Below are 13,866 nucleotides of genomic sequence, written 5' to 3' on the forward strand. Positions count from 1 at the left end.
AAAACTGACTCATAAAATTCTTGCTGCCAGACGTCATGCGGACTCCTCAATTTCTTCTGCTTAGGGAGTATTTCTACTAAATTTGAGTTTATTTGGCATTAACGATCATTTGATATGCTTTGTATAAATATTAACCTTATATTTCACTCTGGAATATATCTTATGCTACTGATTATTATTCTGTCATCTTGTTTTTAATTCCTCTTGCTCTTAAAAATAATACAAGTTATTCAGGGAAGCAAACTTATTTGACAGAATGCCTGGTCTTAATAATTGTTTTAATTGTGTTATGTATTTTTATTTTGTCTTAGGTATCTTTTTTTTGTAACAACTTAAACTTCACAAATAAATAATATTCACTTGTATATACCCTCCTACAGTACATACTATTCATAAAAAACAACAACACAACCAGATGTGGTTGCTAACCACAGTATTAATATGTTTGGTTTGGCCCTCAGTTATCATGAGCAAGTCAAACTTTGCATTCTAATGTTGAAAACTCCTAATATGCAAATATGCCCAACAATGAAACACAAAGTGAGCATCATTAAACTTTATTGTAGAGAACTGACTGATAGGCTATTGCGTTAATTTGGATTAAAATCAGCACAGAACAATGTCCCAGGAACACTTTTCATAACATGGAAACCAAGTACATAACCAACTTCTTATCCAGTAGTGATGTTGGCCTGTGAGACATTATTATACACATTACACATAATAAAAAAAATATTTCCATCAATTTAAGCAATAGTATAATTCTCCATGAAATAAGCATTTCTATAAACATTTTATGTTAAATTCAAAAATGTAACAAATGTTGTTTTTTTTGCACTTTAGAAAGATATAAAACAAGTATGATTTCCAGACAGACACAGGAATCTTCTGAAAAATTTGTTCTGCCAGTCAAAGGTGAAGGTCACCTTCCATCAAAGCATTTTGGACACATTTTACCAGGACCAAGAATGTCTTCTACACAAGCCCTGTGCAAAAGAGCAAAGGGTGCAATCCACTAGGAAGTTCCCCTCTGCTAGCTTTGATTCATTTTGAAGGTGAGTGCTCCAAAGAGCTTTTGAGAGATGTGCCCCAAGTCTGCTGATTGGCAAAAGAGAACAGAGGTGTGGGAAAGAGCTATTTCCCTTATTTGCAATATACGGCATAAGTTACGGAATGCTTAAAGGCAGCATTAAAGTAGATGTGGTTTTATGCATGTTCTCGTTTAGTAGCTTTACAAGATTTTATTTTATTTTTAATTACTGTTGTTCCACTTGTTATAGATGTGGCCTGAGACTCAAGCCTTCAAACAACAGGTGCATCTTGGCAGGGTGCAACAATAGCTGTAAACCTTTGATCTACCAGGAAACGCTCTGGCATTATAATAAATGTGCTTTTTCTTCATTATTTTACCCTGCCCTCTCTCTCTTCTCCCAAAGTGGGGGAAAACTGTCTTATAAATAATTATGAATATTTTTAGCAACATATGGAACACATAGTTCTGAATTATTTGCTCCCCATACTTGAACTTCTAGGCATACAAAATAACATGTAAAATATGAAGGTACCAGGATGTGGCAAGGCAGCTGGGAACGAGTATTCCACATATAACAGGATTCTTTAAATAACTTCCCTTCGGAAAGGGCCACATCAGAACAAATAAAAGACACTGAAGGAATTGGTTTGCAGGCTGGCTCTCCTGCCTGTCTCCGGCTTCCCCCTTTGAACAGGTGCTATTGGGTGAATATCCAAGGGGTTTCAAGCTGCTTTGTCCATTGTGCTCTTGGTGCTTGGAATCCAGCTGGAACTATGTGCTGCCCTCTTTGGGTGACGATGACAGCTGAGCCTGCTGTAGTGGCTGTGTGCCAGTAGCTGTTTTGATAGAGTTCAGGGTTTTGCTAAACCAAGAGTTCTTGGCAGCTTGGATTTCACTCATAAGTGCTCCTCTCTGGTGTTCTAGCTCCTGTGAAATGAAAGCAGTCCGGTGCTGATCAGAGAAGTATTCAGCAGACATATGAGTCATCTTTTGCTGAATTTAACCAGCTTAATAAAAATCCAAGTTTATGGATAATTTTCTATGTACAACTTCAGTGATAAACACAGCAACAACATATATCTGCTTACATTATATTACAATGTAATGTTAGGTGTATGGGGTGTTAGGGGAGAGGTAGTACCTCTGGTGAGGGACACATTGTGCTCCTTTGGGGTAGTTTGTCTCCCTTTGGTCCCCACCCTGCACTCAGCTCTCACCTGTGGCTCTGGAAGCTGTCAGCGTGTGACAGTGGTCACACCCTGGAAACGGCTTTGAGTGGTCAGCTAAAGCAAGTGAAACTGGCTGATGGGTCTTAAATCTAGGGACTTTCGCTGCATGGAAAGAGGCTCTAGCAGATTGAGTGGACAGGACCAACAGTGGTTCAACGGTCAGGAAGGAGGTTTCTACATGTGCTGTAGAGGCAAGTGTGGCATCAACCTGGAAAGGTAGCCCATCTAGGAGAAGGAAAACTCTGATCCTAAACCTTCATTGGCTTGTGGGATATCTTTGGGAGAAGAAAAGGCTAAGGAGTAAACCGTACACAAATCCGGAGTGGAGTCTCTAAAACGGTTGGATGGTGCCTTCTATGCCTCCTTCTGGTGACGCCTACAGCCAAGCTGGTGCCAAGCGTATCGCTGCTTTCCTTTGGACCATACCAGAGAGGCTGAGAGGGAGTTCTTGTTGTCTGGGCAGCCAGCGACCTCCATACACACTGCCCAGGCTTGCACCCTGGGGAGGTGACTTCAGTGCTGCTAATGTAGCGGTTTCACTTCACTTCCAGAAGTGCACTCCATTGTCTCTTGAGACAGGTGGATGCCAGCAACAATGTAATTGCGAGTTGTACGATTTTAATTTTTAAAAAGTTCAGTGTCAATCCTCTTAAAGATTATTAGGAAAATCCTTCTCAACAGATTTGCAAGGAATCATTAAATTTTTAAAAACCTGGAACCCCTTCTCTTCTAATGAAGCAAAGGCAAAGCAGCCACCCCTGAAAATTAACAGAGGAATCCAAGTGGGGACTGGACTGCTGTGGATTCCCCACAGCACCCCCAAAGCCCTGCCAGCAATTGACGGGCAGAATGGAAGGGGTAGTTTATTGCTCTGTGTCGCTACACCAGGGGGATGAAGCAGTTTTGGATTCAATCACAAGATTCTCACCACAGGAGTCCCACGAAAGAATGCTTCATTGTCAATGAATATGTTTGCCTCAAAAACATGCTATCTGTGCCTCCAATACAGTTAGATGGGTAGAAAAGGTATAGTTCATTCTTTACCATACCAAGAGATGCAACAACAGCCTATTTTCAGCAATGCAGTACAGCACGCATAGAATGACATTACCTGTATTTTGCATTTGGCTTCCACAAGTTGTAGTTTGGTCTGTGCCAGGTCCAGCTCCATCTCTCTCAGCTGCTTTTTAAGGGCATCTTTCTCATCATCGGTGTCTGTTCTTGGGCTCTCTCTTGGTACAGCAGGCACTTTCAATGTCCCCTCTTTACTGAATATTTCACTACAGTGTTTGCAAGCCATCACCTTACCCTAAAATAGTCAAATCAGAGAGTCAGTTGATAGTTATGATATCAAAGAGGCTGCTCACTATACTAGGGTGATGCTGTGAGTTGCAACTACAAAGTCTCTGAGCAGATATGTGGCTCTTGCTGGCCAAAAGGATACCAGAATTTCCTGAACTGAAGACAACATATTGTAAAAAGGTGAAACACCATCCGGGACCAGTTTGGCATGAAAATCGGAGACCTCAATACATTGTTGGTGCCCGGGACTGGCCATGTCCACCTTCAGAAACCTAAATCATATTCACACCACACACTGGGTGGTATTCTGCTTGGGTGAATTTCTACTTGCTCAACTTTCTCCCACTCCAGGCACATTCTGTCTTAAAAATTTATCTGTGATCAGAACCCTTATTAAACAGACGAAGATTTCTAAGTTTATTCACAGAATGTACTTAGAAGCCCACTTCAGTCCTTAGTGCAAAATATGTGAAGGTCTGAAGAGGTGCTGGATGTCTTTAAGACATTGGGAGCGGAGTATGTGTGTGTGCCCTGCCCACAAATAAAGCACTCCTGTGTTCAGGTGAGTGTGACAGAAATCATCAATGAATCTACCAAGGCCTCTTCCAGGTATTTTTTAGGCAGGTCAGCCTTTCCACATTAGAACTTCTACACCTTTAACTGTCAGACAGAATAATTATAGCAGACAAAACTTTTCGCAGTACTCCAGGGCTTTGAAGAGCTGCACCTTTACCTAGGAAAGCGCACAGCTGTTAAAAAGGTACATCCCATGTGTAATATAAATATCTAATTAACTGCATATTCAACAAGCAGTCATTGATTATACTGTGTTGTGGCAATAGTTCCTGAATGGCACATCTCAGATCACAAAATGATCCATGCATTATTGTTTTTTTACAAAGAGTTACATTGTGATGTTAAAAGCCTTTTCAAAAGAGTTCTGCTGTCATTGCCCTCTGCTGAAATGCCACCAAGGCAATCTTTTTGCCAGACAGCCAACCTATACACTGGGTCAGCAACTTTTTTCAGCCATGGGCTGGTCCACCGTTCCTCAGACCGTGTGGTGGGCTGGACTGTATTTTTTTGGGTGGGGGGGAGGTCCCACAAATAACCCAGAGATGCATCTTAAATAAAAGGACACATTCTACTCATGTAAAAACACAATGATTCCTGGACCGTCCGTGGGCCGGATTGAGAAAGTGATTGGGCCGCATCTGGCCCACGGGCCTTAGGTTGCCTACCCCTGCTACAGACCTACAATTGTTAACAATAACACTACCTCAAAATACTATTCTGAGGTAGATGCATGCCAGATTCAGAGTATTCTCACCTTTAACACCTCAAGTTCCTCTTTATTGGCTGCCTGCTGCTTCTCCAGCCTGCTACTCAACTGAGAACAAATCTAGGAGGAGATAATTTTTAATAACATTTATTCTCAAGGAAAAAGAAAATTTAATATATTTAACCAAGGTGTTGACATTTCATCTTCTTTTAGCATCTTGAAGCCTTTACTCTGTCAAAAGGTCAGTCGAAGTGGTTAGGATACTAGAGTCACTTCCAGGCTATCAGTATTTTGGGGGATGGATTCAATCGCTTACCAGAAATTTAGGCTTGCACAGTTAAAATGGAATAAAGTTTTCTGTCACAATAGATCCACTTTTTAAAAAGAAGTGACTATTTGCAGCTAAGAAAGTGACAGAGAAATTCACTCAAAGTTTGGGATGAACAATTGATTAATGGTGAGATGTAATGTGCAAGCAAATCAGGATGAAAGCTCATTGTTATATATGCTCCCCCTGCCCAACAAATCAGAATAGATATTCCGTAAAGACCAGGTGAGGATGAATGCTTAATGAACAGGTAGTCTGGGTGGGCCCTAGGTCTTAGGAGAACACAATCCAAGTCCCCACTCAGCCATGAAGTTCACTGGGTGATCTGGGGCCAGTCACTAGCTCTCAGTGAAACCCACCTCACAGGGCTGTGGTGAGAATAAAATAGGAATCATAGAATCATAGAGTTGGAAGAGACAAGGGCCATCGAGTCCAACCCCCTGCCAAGCAGGAAACACCATCAGAGCACTCCTGACATATGGTTGTCAAGCCTCTGCTTAAAGACCTCCTAAGAAGGAGACTCCACCACACTCCTTGGCAGCAAATTCCACTGTCAAACAGCTCTTACTGTCAGGAAGTTCTTCCTAATGTTTAGGTGGAATCTTCTTTCTTGTAGTTTGGATCCATTGCTCCGTGTCCGCTTCTCTGGAGCAGCAGAAAACAACCTTTCTCCCTCCTCTATGTGACATCCTTTTATATATTTGAACATGGCTATCATATCACCCCTTAACCTCCTCTTCTCCAGGCTAAACATGCCCAGCTCCCTTAGCCGTTCCTCATAAGGCATCGTTTCCAGGCCTTTGACCATTTTGGTTGCCCTCCTCTGGACACGTTCCAGTTTCTCAGTGTCCTTCTTGAACTGTGGTGCCCAGAACTGGACACAGTACGCCAGGTGAGGTCTGACCAGAGCAGAATACAGTGGCACTATTACTTCCCTTGATCTAGATGCTATACTCCTATTGATGCAGCCCAGAATTGCATTGGCTTTTTTAGCTGCCGCGTCACACTGTTGGCTCATGTCAAGTTTGTGGTCAACCAAGACTCCTAGATCCTTTTCACATGTACTGCTCTCAAGCCAGGTGTCACCCATCTTGTATTTGTGCCTCTCATTTTTTTTGCCCAAGTGCAATACTTTACATTTCTCCCTGTTAAAATTCATCTTGTTTGTTTTGGCCCAGTTCTCTAATCTGTCAGTTTGGTGTCATCTGCAAATTTGATCAGGATGCCCTTGAGTCCATCATCCAAGTCGTTGATAAAGATGTTGAATAAGACCGGGCCCAAGACAGAACCCTGTGGCACCCCACTAGTCACTCTTCTCCAGGATGAAGAGGAACCATTGATGAGCACCATTGAGGAGGAGAAGGGGAGACAATCAAGCAGGGGGTCTGGCTACAGGGGGCGCAAGGAGCATTCAGCCCCTCAATATTTCAAGGTAGGGAGCTGAGCCCCCCAATATTGAGGGGGTCACCATCACCCCCTGCCCCTGGGCAAGCACCAACACGCCGGGCAGGGGCGGGAGGGCACCCACCAACTGCACAGACCCGCCGGCAATCCTGTGATGAGGGGGCGCCATCGGAGCTGAAAGCTCCAGTGCATGGTTCTAGAAGGCAAGCGCTCCTTCCTCAGATGGGAGGGAAGCTCCCCTGGGCCAGACGGAGGCAACTCTGGGCAGCAAAGAGGCAGCCTTGCAAACTTGGACTGTCTACCATTGGGCTTCCCCCATCGGAAAGGCCTGTATGAGGTCCAGCACCGACTCCTCAGCAGGAAAGCTTTGCAGGGGAGGGAGATGGTGGCGGGGAGACTAGATCCTGTTGTGATCTTTCTGATCCATGGGCAAAAAAGTGGGGGGGACAGAGCGCAAAAGAGGGAGGATTCCCTGAAGCAACCAGTGCTGTTGTGGTTGGAAGGCTACAACATTTCAGGAGTGACCTCGGTTTGGGCACTCGAAAACTACCCACAAGTGAGTGTGTGCGTGAGAGAGGGAGAAAAGGCCGGGATAATTGGCTGGGATTGGGCTTGGCTGAGCGTTGAGAGAGCTACGGAGCCTCCCCAACTATCCCCTCTCCTTCTTTTCTTTTGCCCATGGCTAGTCTGAATGTCTGATAAAAGGTGGATTAGGAAGGGAGTTGAGAGGCACACCAACAGCTGCTGCCAATGGGAGTATTTTTGTGATTCACGTTTAAGAGGCTCAGGAATCGCTTGCTGCTGCTTTCTTTCAGCTCTGAGAACAGCTACACGTGCAGCCCCTCGCTGCCTGCCTTCCCCCTCCTTGGAATAGCCAAGCAATGTGCATGCAAAGTGAGCCACAAGAGGCATCCTTAGGGTTCCTCTCCAGCCCAGGTGGGCACGCTGGGCAATTTCCCCCTCCCTCCCACGCTCGCCAGCACCTTCCAGGAAGGTGCTCTGGCGATCTTCAAAGTGACGCCCGCATGTCCTGGCAGGCCTGGCCGCCGGAGGGAGGCGCATTGCGTGACCCCCCCCCCCCAATGCAGATGCCCAACTCAGCACAGCTGCAATCAAATATGCTACTTTGAATTCTTTGGAAGAAATATGGAATAGTAAATAAATAAATTAATATAATAAAAACCATTCCCTCACAGGTCATTGGTGAGCATTTGCAAGTCTGATTATTAGCTCTATAAATCAGTATTGACAAACTTGCCTCTTAACATTTGGCACGGACTTGACTGGCAGGAAATACAAGCTTGTTCCTGAATTGTGAAGTGGGCGGCTAGCTATTTAATTATATTTGTATACACAAAGTATACATAGTTACTCTTCAGAAACTTACACATAGTGACAGCGGAGATGAAAACATAGAATCATAGAATTGTAGAGTTGGATGGGACCCTGAGGATCATCTAGTCCAACCCCCTGCAATGCAGGAATCTCAACGAAAACATTTCTTAAAACCCATTACCTGTTTATACTCTGCAATAATGGCTGCTGTCTTCTTTATCTCAGATTCTGCCTTCTCTAGCTGTTTTCTGAAGATCTCTTTTAACTTTTAATACAGAAGGAGAGAAAACATATTATCATTAAAGTTACTTACTTTCTGAAACATACCCTTTATCAACACTATTCTATATTCTCAGTTCTCAACTCTCAGGCAATCTTAGAAGTTTATAGCAACAATTCTAACCATATCTACTCCAGAAATAATTTCTACTGAATCCCATGGGGTTTACTCCCAGGCTAGGATTGCACCCTTAATCCCTAAAGTCTAGGGTAAATGTTTCCTATAATTATTTGCTCTGGATTTTGACTCATTAGGAGTGTGTATCTGGTGCAATGTTTTCTCATCAAAGATGGTGGGAGAAATTCAACCCTGTGCTAAGGAGACCACTCTCCTCTTCTGCCCCCGCATGCTCTTCCAGGGCTTCTCCTGCCCAAGCATACATTAGATGTTATAACCTGAAGAATTCATGACACATATTGGGCAATCATTGGTCAAATATATTACATGCACAAGGATATTCACTTCACATGGATTAGTCACTATGGTGTAATTACCTTTTTATATTGTTGCACTCAGTGGTAAAAGGTTGCATATCTGACACACCTTACTCTTTGAATGCATATTTATGTGTAGGGTTGCAACAGCAATTCTAAACAAAGTATAGCCTTAGTTGGGTTCATTAATCCAGATGGAGCTCTCTTTTCCACACTTCCTTTTGTCCCACTGCTTTCTCCCAGGATAAACTGCTCTTTAGTGCTCAATTGGAGCAAAAGTCAATTGGGGCTTTTCCTGGGTTGCCATGTGTTCCACTCTATTGGTAAAGATCAGGTTTTCCCTTGGAAAGGAGCAGGGCAAGCAGAAAACCGCTTGGACCCATGCCTTCCAGGCATGGCGTAAGCGGAAGTGTGGACGAGCCCTTCATATCCTTTTCTGAACAATAGAAATTCCCATTTTTTGGCATACTTTAAATTAAGGAAGGGGGTTCTGTAGTCTGGAAGAAAATATTGACCTATCAAGTTTTAAAATTGGGCAGTGAGGCCATTTTCCTCACACCACACCCCTGTCATCACTTTGATGGGCAAGGTGACATCAGCTTTTGGGTGGGGTGTGTATGTGTTTCAACTGGCTATGCACATAGGGAAGAGGTATGCACAGCCAAATCTGCAGGATTTAAACCCCCACATTCTCTGATGATTGGGGCGGGGTGTTAAATCCTGATCAGGCTCCTACAGAGAGGAGCACTCCGGTTTCCACATCAGGTTATGAATAGAGCATTCAATCCTGCTGGCTGCTGCTTCACTGGCAAGTTCTCTGCAAAACAGATCCCTCTCCCCCACTCCCAGGTCAGCTTTGGCAGGTGGGCAAATTCATCCACCAGTAAGATACCAGACAGTTGGCAGGTGGATGGCCCCACCTACCTGTCAGTATTGGCCTGCTGGGGAGGGGTCCAATACACCAGTGTGAAACCTCCATTCATCCGCTGGGTAATTCACATGAAGTTGTCTGATCAAAGCATTGGAAACATGCACATGGTTGACCCAACACATTTGGTGCCCAAGGAGAAAATTCCAAATGGTGCACTAATTAACATGAGGGACAATTTGCTTGGAAATTATTGGAGCGGCTCCAGGAGAACTTCCCAGGGAATTGGCTCCCAAGGACCAGATGTTGCCTCCTGCTCTGCCATTATTAATGGGGCCCAACATCAGCACAAGGGCTAAACTTGTTCCCACTGCTGCTAGTGGAGGTTGAAATGCAATCACCTTTGGTAAGGCAATTTTTGTCTGGACCGTGGCAGGGAGATTCCCTGAAGCTATTTATTATGAACACAACTACATCCAGTGTAATAATTTATTTATTTATTTATTTATTTATTTATTTATTATTATTATTATTATTATTATTATTATTATTATTATTATTTTCCTGGAGTAGTCCCTGCCCCTCACAACCTAACCTGCCCCACAGAGTTGTTGTGAGGATTAAATGAGCAGGGAGAACTATGTATGCCATGTTGAGCAACCTGGAGAAAAAGGTAGGATATAATGCAATCAATCAAACCATGCATTTTACATCGAGCTTCTAACAGGTCTCTCATGTGCAGTGTGAAAGCAAGAGCGATTGTTCACGGGATCTTTAGTCAATGTTCTCTATTTTGCCCTTTTGATACACCGTGTTTAAGCATTCTGCATATAGGTTAGTTGCCTCCTCTGCTGATCACTGAAACTATTCTTACCTGGGCTGTTTCTTCTTCCTGTTTCCTCTTCTCCTCTTCAGTCTCCACTAGTTTTTGTTTGGTCAAAAGCAGCTCCTTGTTCAAAACATCTGCTTTGTCTTCAGCCTGAGAATTGAAAGAAGGTCCCAGTTACACAACACTGGCTCTTATACAATAACAACACAATTTATCTGAGCCTCTATGTGGAGCTACCATTATCAATGGAATGTGCACTCCCCTGAAGATGTGTGAATATCTGCATGGAGGTGTGTGCTTGTGTGTGTTTATGTATATACGTATGGACTTGTCATCTCTCTTGGCACTTTGAAGATAAATGCTTACAACATTATGATATAATGTATATCCAAATACTGGGTCCAGAGAATTAGCCTCCCACATCTCTCTTTACAATGAAATCTACACATGGGTAGTCATTTGATCTTTCATTTAAGTTAATTAAACATGCAGGAGGCTATTGGAAAGAGCACCGTTGCATCCTTTGCTGGCACCCGGGGCACACATGCAGGCACCGGGCGGGAGCAGAGATAGGGGGTGAGGTGCAGAGGGTGAAGAAAACCTGCCCCGCCAGCCCTGCCCTCACTGCTGCTGCTGCTGCCAGGTGGGCGCAGGACAATGAGGGTTCACAGGACCACGCTGTGCTGCCTGCCCACTCAGGGGGGAATCTGCCTAGCTGATGTAGTCCTTGGCGGGCACATCCTTCCAACCAGGCGAGGGGACATGGCAGCAAGGCCAGGCCAGGCTCCGGGGCCAAGAGGCCCCCGGTGGAAGGTAGGGTGGAACAGGGATCCCTGCAAGGGGGTTTCTGGTTCGCATCCCCTCAAAATCATGCGTTTGGGGCTATGGCCCCCTGGCCCTGCCCACACTACACCCCTGATTGGAAAAGCTCCTATTGGGTGAAACATTTACTTTTCTAATATCCATCTCTCAGAGACATTTATTATTGAATGGGTTCCTCAACCTCAGCCCTCCAGATGTTTTTGGCCTACAACTCCCATGATCCCTAGCTAGCAGGACCAGTGGTCAGGGATGCTGGGAATTGTAATCGCAAACATCTGGAGGGCCGAGGTTGAGGAAGCCTGGTTTATACCTTTTATCCACCTGTCTTCTCCTGGGCCCAAACGCGGCATGTCTTAAGTATATGGTAAGCCGTTTCTCTGAAAGTGGGGGAATGATTGGCCTTCATGAACTCAGGGGTGCATAACCTTTTTCACCCTGAGGACCACATTCCCCCATGGGCCATGTGGGAGCTCAATGGTAAGCATGGCCAGAAGGACTCATTTATCTCTGCAACCCAATGACATAGTTCTTTTGGTACCTCAAAAATATAAAATGAGAAAATACTATGCATTAAAAATGTAAAAGAACTGTTGCAGCATAAAAATTTCCCAGCAGTGAGAGAAACCTAAAACCAAATTTACAGTTTAACTAAAAATGCACCACATACAAAAGTTCCAATTTTAAGATCCCATAGTTTAAAACAGGGAGACTAAAAAGGTCTTCACCTGGCAATGAAAAGACCACAAAGAAGGTGCCAGGTAAGAAGACTCTCTGGGGAGGTTATTCCACAGCTTGAGTGCCATCACCAAGGCCTTCTCCCTAGCAACCACTAAAATCACATGGTGAAAGAACTTGAAGATGGACCTCTCAAGAGGATCTTAAGGTTTGGGTAGTTATATACAGAAGGTGTGGATCTTGCAGGTAACCTAGTCCCAAGCCATTTAGGGTTTTAAAGGTTTAGGCCAGCATTTTGGAACGCTAAATACCATTCACAAACATGAACCACCCACCCATAATAATAATAATAATAATAATGTTTGTAATTCTACTCTCCAATTGCAAACCTAAGACTGTGATTTCTCTAATTTCGGCTTATACCTGCCTGCTGATGAAGGCTTTTCTCACCTGGTCCAAGTCATTCCGTAGAGCAATTTTGCTTGTTACAAGTTCATGGGCAAGGTCATCGTTCTCTTGCTCAAGCCGCATGCTGGCTTCCTGAAGCCTGCGGTTCTCCCTCTGCAGAAAGAGAGGAACCAGCAAAACAGGAAGTTAACTCTTGCCAATACGGAAGAAGACACAGAGTAGCCGTGCAAGCCATTTGAGCGGAAGAAAGGAAGTTTAGAAAGTGCTACTAATCTGAGTCCATAAATAAAGATATGTTGCTCACAAACATACTATGGAAGGTTTGGTTTGAACCTAAGACTTGGTACAATAGGGAAGGATTAAGTTCCACTAATCATGTTCACCTTATTCGGCATGCAGCCCCTTGTCCTGTGATGATTAGCATGTGAAGCAAAGTGATTTTGCCTTTTTAAAAGCCTACAACCACAGTGTCATTCCTTGTCTCTTGAACTTAAATAACTATGCAGAATAGAGGGAGCACTAAAGGGACTAAAGTGGGACTGGACAAAGTTTAAAACCCTCTTTAAAACTACAAAAACGCCCAAATAGCAGAAGAGCAATAAAACTAAAAATTCAGTAAGTGCTGTCATGATAAACATTAAACAGTTTTAAAAGGCCTGGGCTTTTCCATTTGGTCCTCGTTCTCCTCAACCAATTTGATGAACGCACAACTTGCAGATTGTGAAAGAAGCAAGGAGAAAGTAAATTCCTTTGGTATGCAAACGTCATAAAGCAGAAGTAATACTGTACAGGTAAGATAAGATTGCTGCTTTAAGGGCAACAGTGAAGCGGTTCCAAACTCTTCTCATGCAAAGCCTGCTGAGGAGACAAGAAAAGCATCGCTGCTAATGTTCTGTTGTGAGGAACATCCTGAATCAGGTGGTGTCCAGAATCACTCACATGTGTTCTAGGGATCATGAAGGCACTTGTGGTAAACATAGAGAAGAGTTCACTAAGTCATGCCTCTGGACACAAAAGTGTGCTCTATATTTTTCCATAGCTTTCTTCCTGAACAAGACCATATTAGAATGTTGAACCCAAATAGCCTGTACTGAAGTTTTTTTTGTTGCATACAAAATGTAGGAACAATATGACATCATTCGCAATTTATGAATGGACTGCTTACAGGTGCAGACTCTGTATGGATAAATGCAATAACATTGGGAATGAGTTTATACAAAATGTTGTAGGCTATTGCTATTTACATAAGCACTAGGACAATAACATTATACCACTTTAGAGAAGAACGTATGGGAATATCATATATATTTTCCTTTTTGCGCAAATTTTTGCTTTTATATGTATCTTTGATGTTGTTTTTCTCCCTCTCATTTTTCCTTTTTTTCCTGTATCACTTTAATTCATTTAATTGAAATCACCTTAATAAAACATTAATATTTTTAAAAATGTAGGATTATCCCGTTGCTGGATCTGATGAAGATGTGGAGATAGGCATCTGACAAATCCACTAATTAAAAAAGTCATCTTTCAAGAAAGCTGTCATGATGGATCTGAGAGTCTTCATCCTAAAATGCTTCTGGTGAGATGAGAAACTTGTTAAGCTACTAGATCTGAAATCTCCAACCTTTTGTAGCACC

The 13,866-nt window shown here is 43.3% G+C and overlaps 1 protein-coding gene across 4 annotated transcripts in view; it reads right to left on the reverse strand.

Moving 5' to 3' along the window:
- Positions 1-541: 541 nt before the first annotated feature.
- Positions 542-13,866, reverse strand: part of RABGAP1L (RAB GTPase activating protein 1 like) — a 150,030-nt gene continuing 136,705 nt past the window's right edge. For all 4 annotated transcript variants that reach the window (XM_083446304.1, XM_083446306.1, XM_083446307.1 and 1 more), the window contains 6 exons: positions 12,272-12,382; positions 10,370-10,474; positions 8,095-8,178; positions 4,895-4,966; positions 3,374-3,571; positions 542-1,960 (listed from right to left, as the gene is read on the reverse strand). In XM_083446304.1, coding sequence (XP_083302430.1) covers positions 1,805-1,960; positions 3,374-3,571; positions 4,895-4,966; positions 8,095-8,178; positions 10,370-10,474; positions 12,272-12,382 — 726 coding nt within the window. In that variant the 3' untranslated portion in view covers positions 542-1,804. The remainder of the gene's footprint in view (positions 1,961-3,373; positions 3,572-4,894; positions 4,967-8,094; positions 8,179-10,369; positions 10,475-12,271; positions 12,383-13,866) is intronic.

This window comes from Podarcis tiliguerta (genome assembly GCF_965153285.1).
Source record: "Podarcis tiliguerta genome assembly, chromosome: 6".
NCBI lineage: Eukaryota > Metazoa > Chordata > Lepidosauria > Squamata > Lacertidae > Podarcis > Podarcis tiliguerta.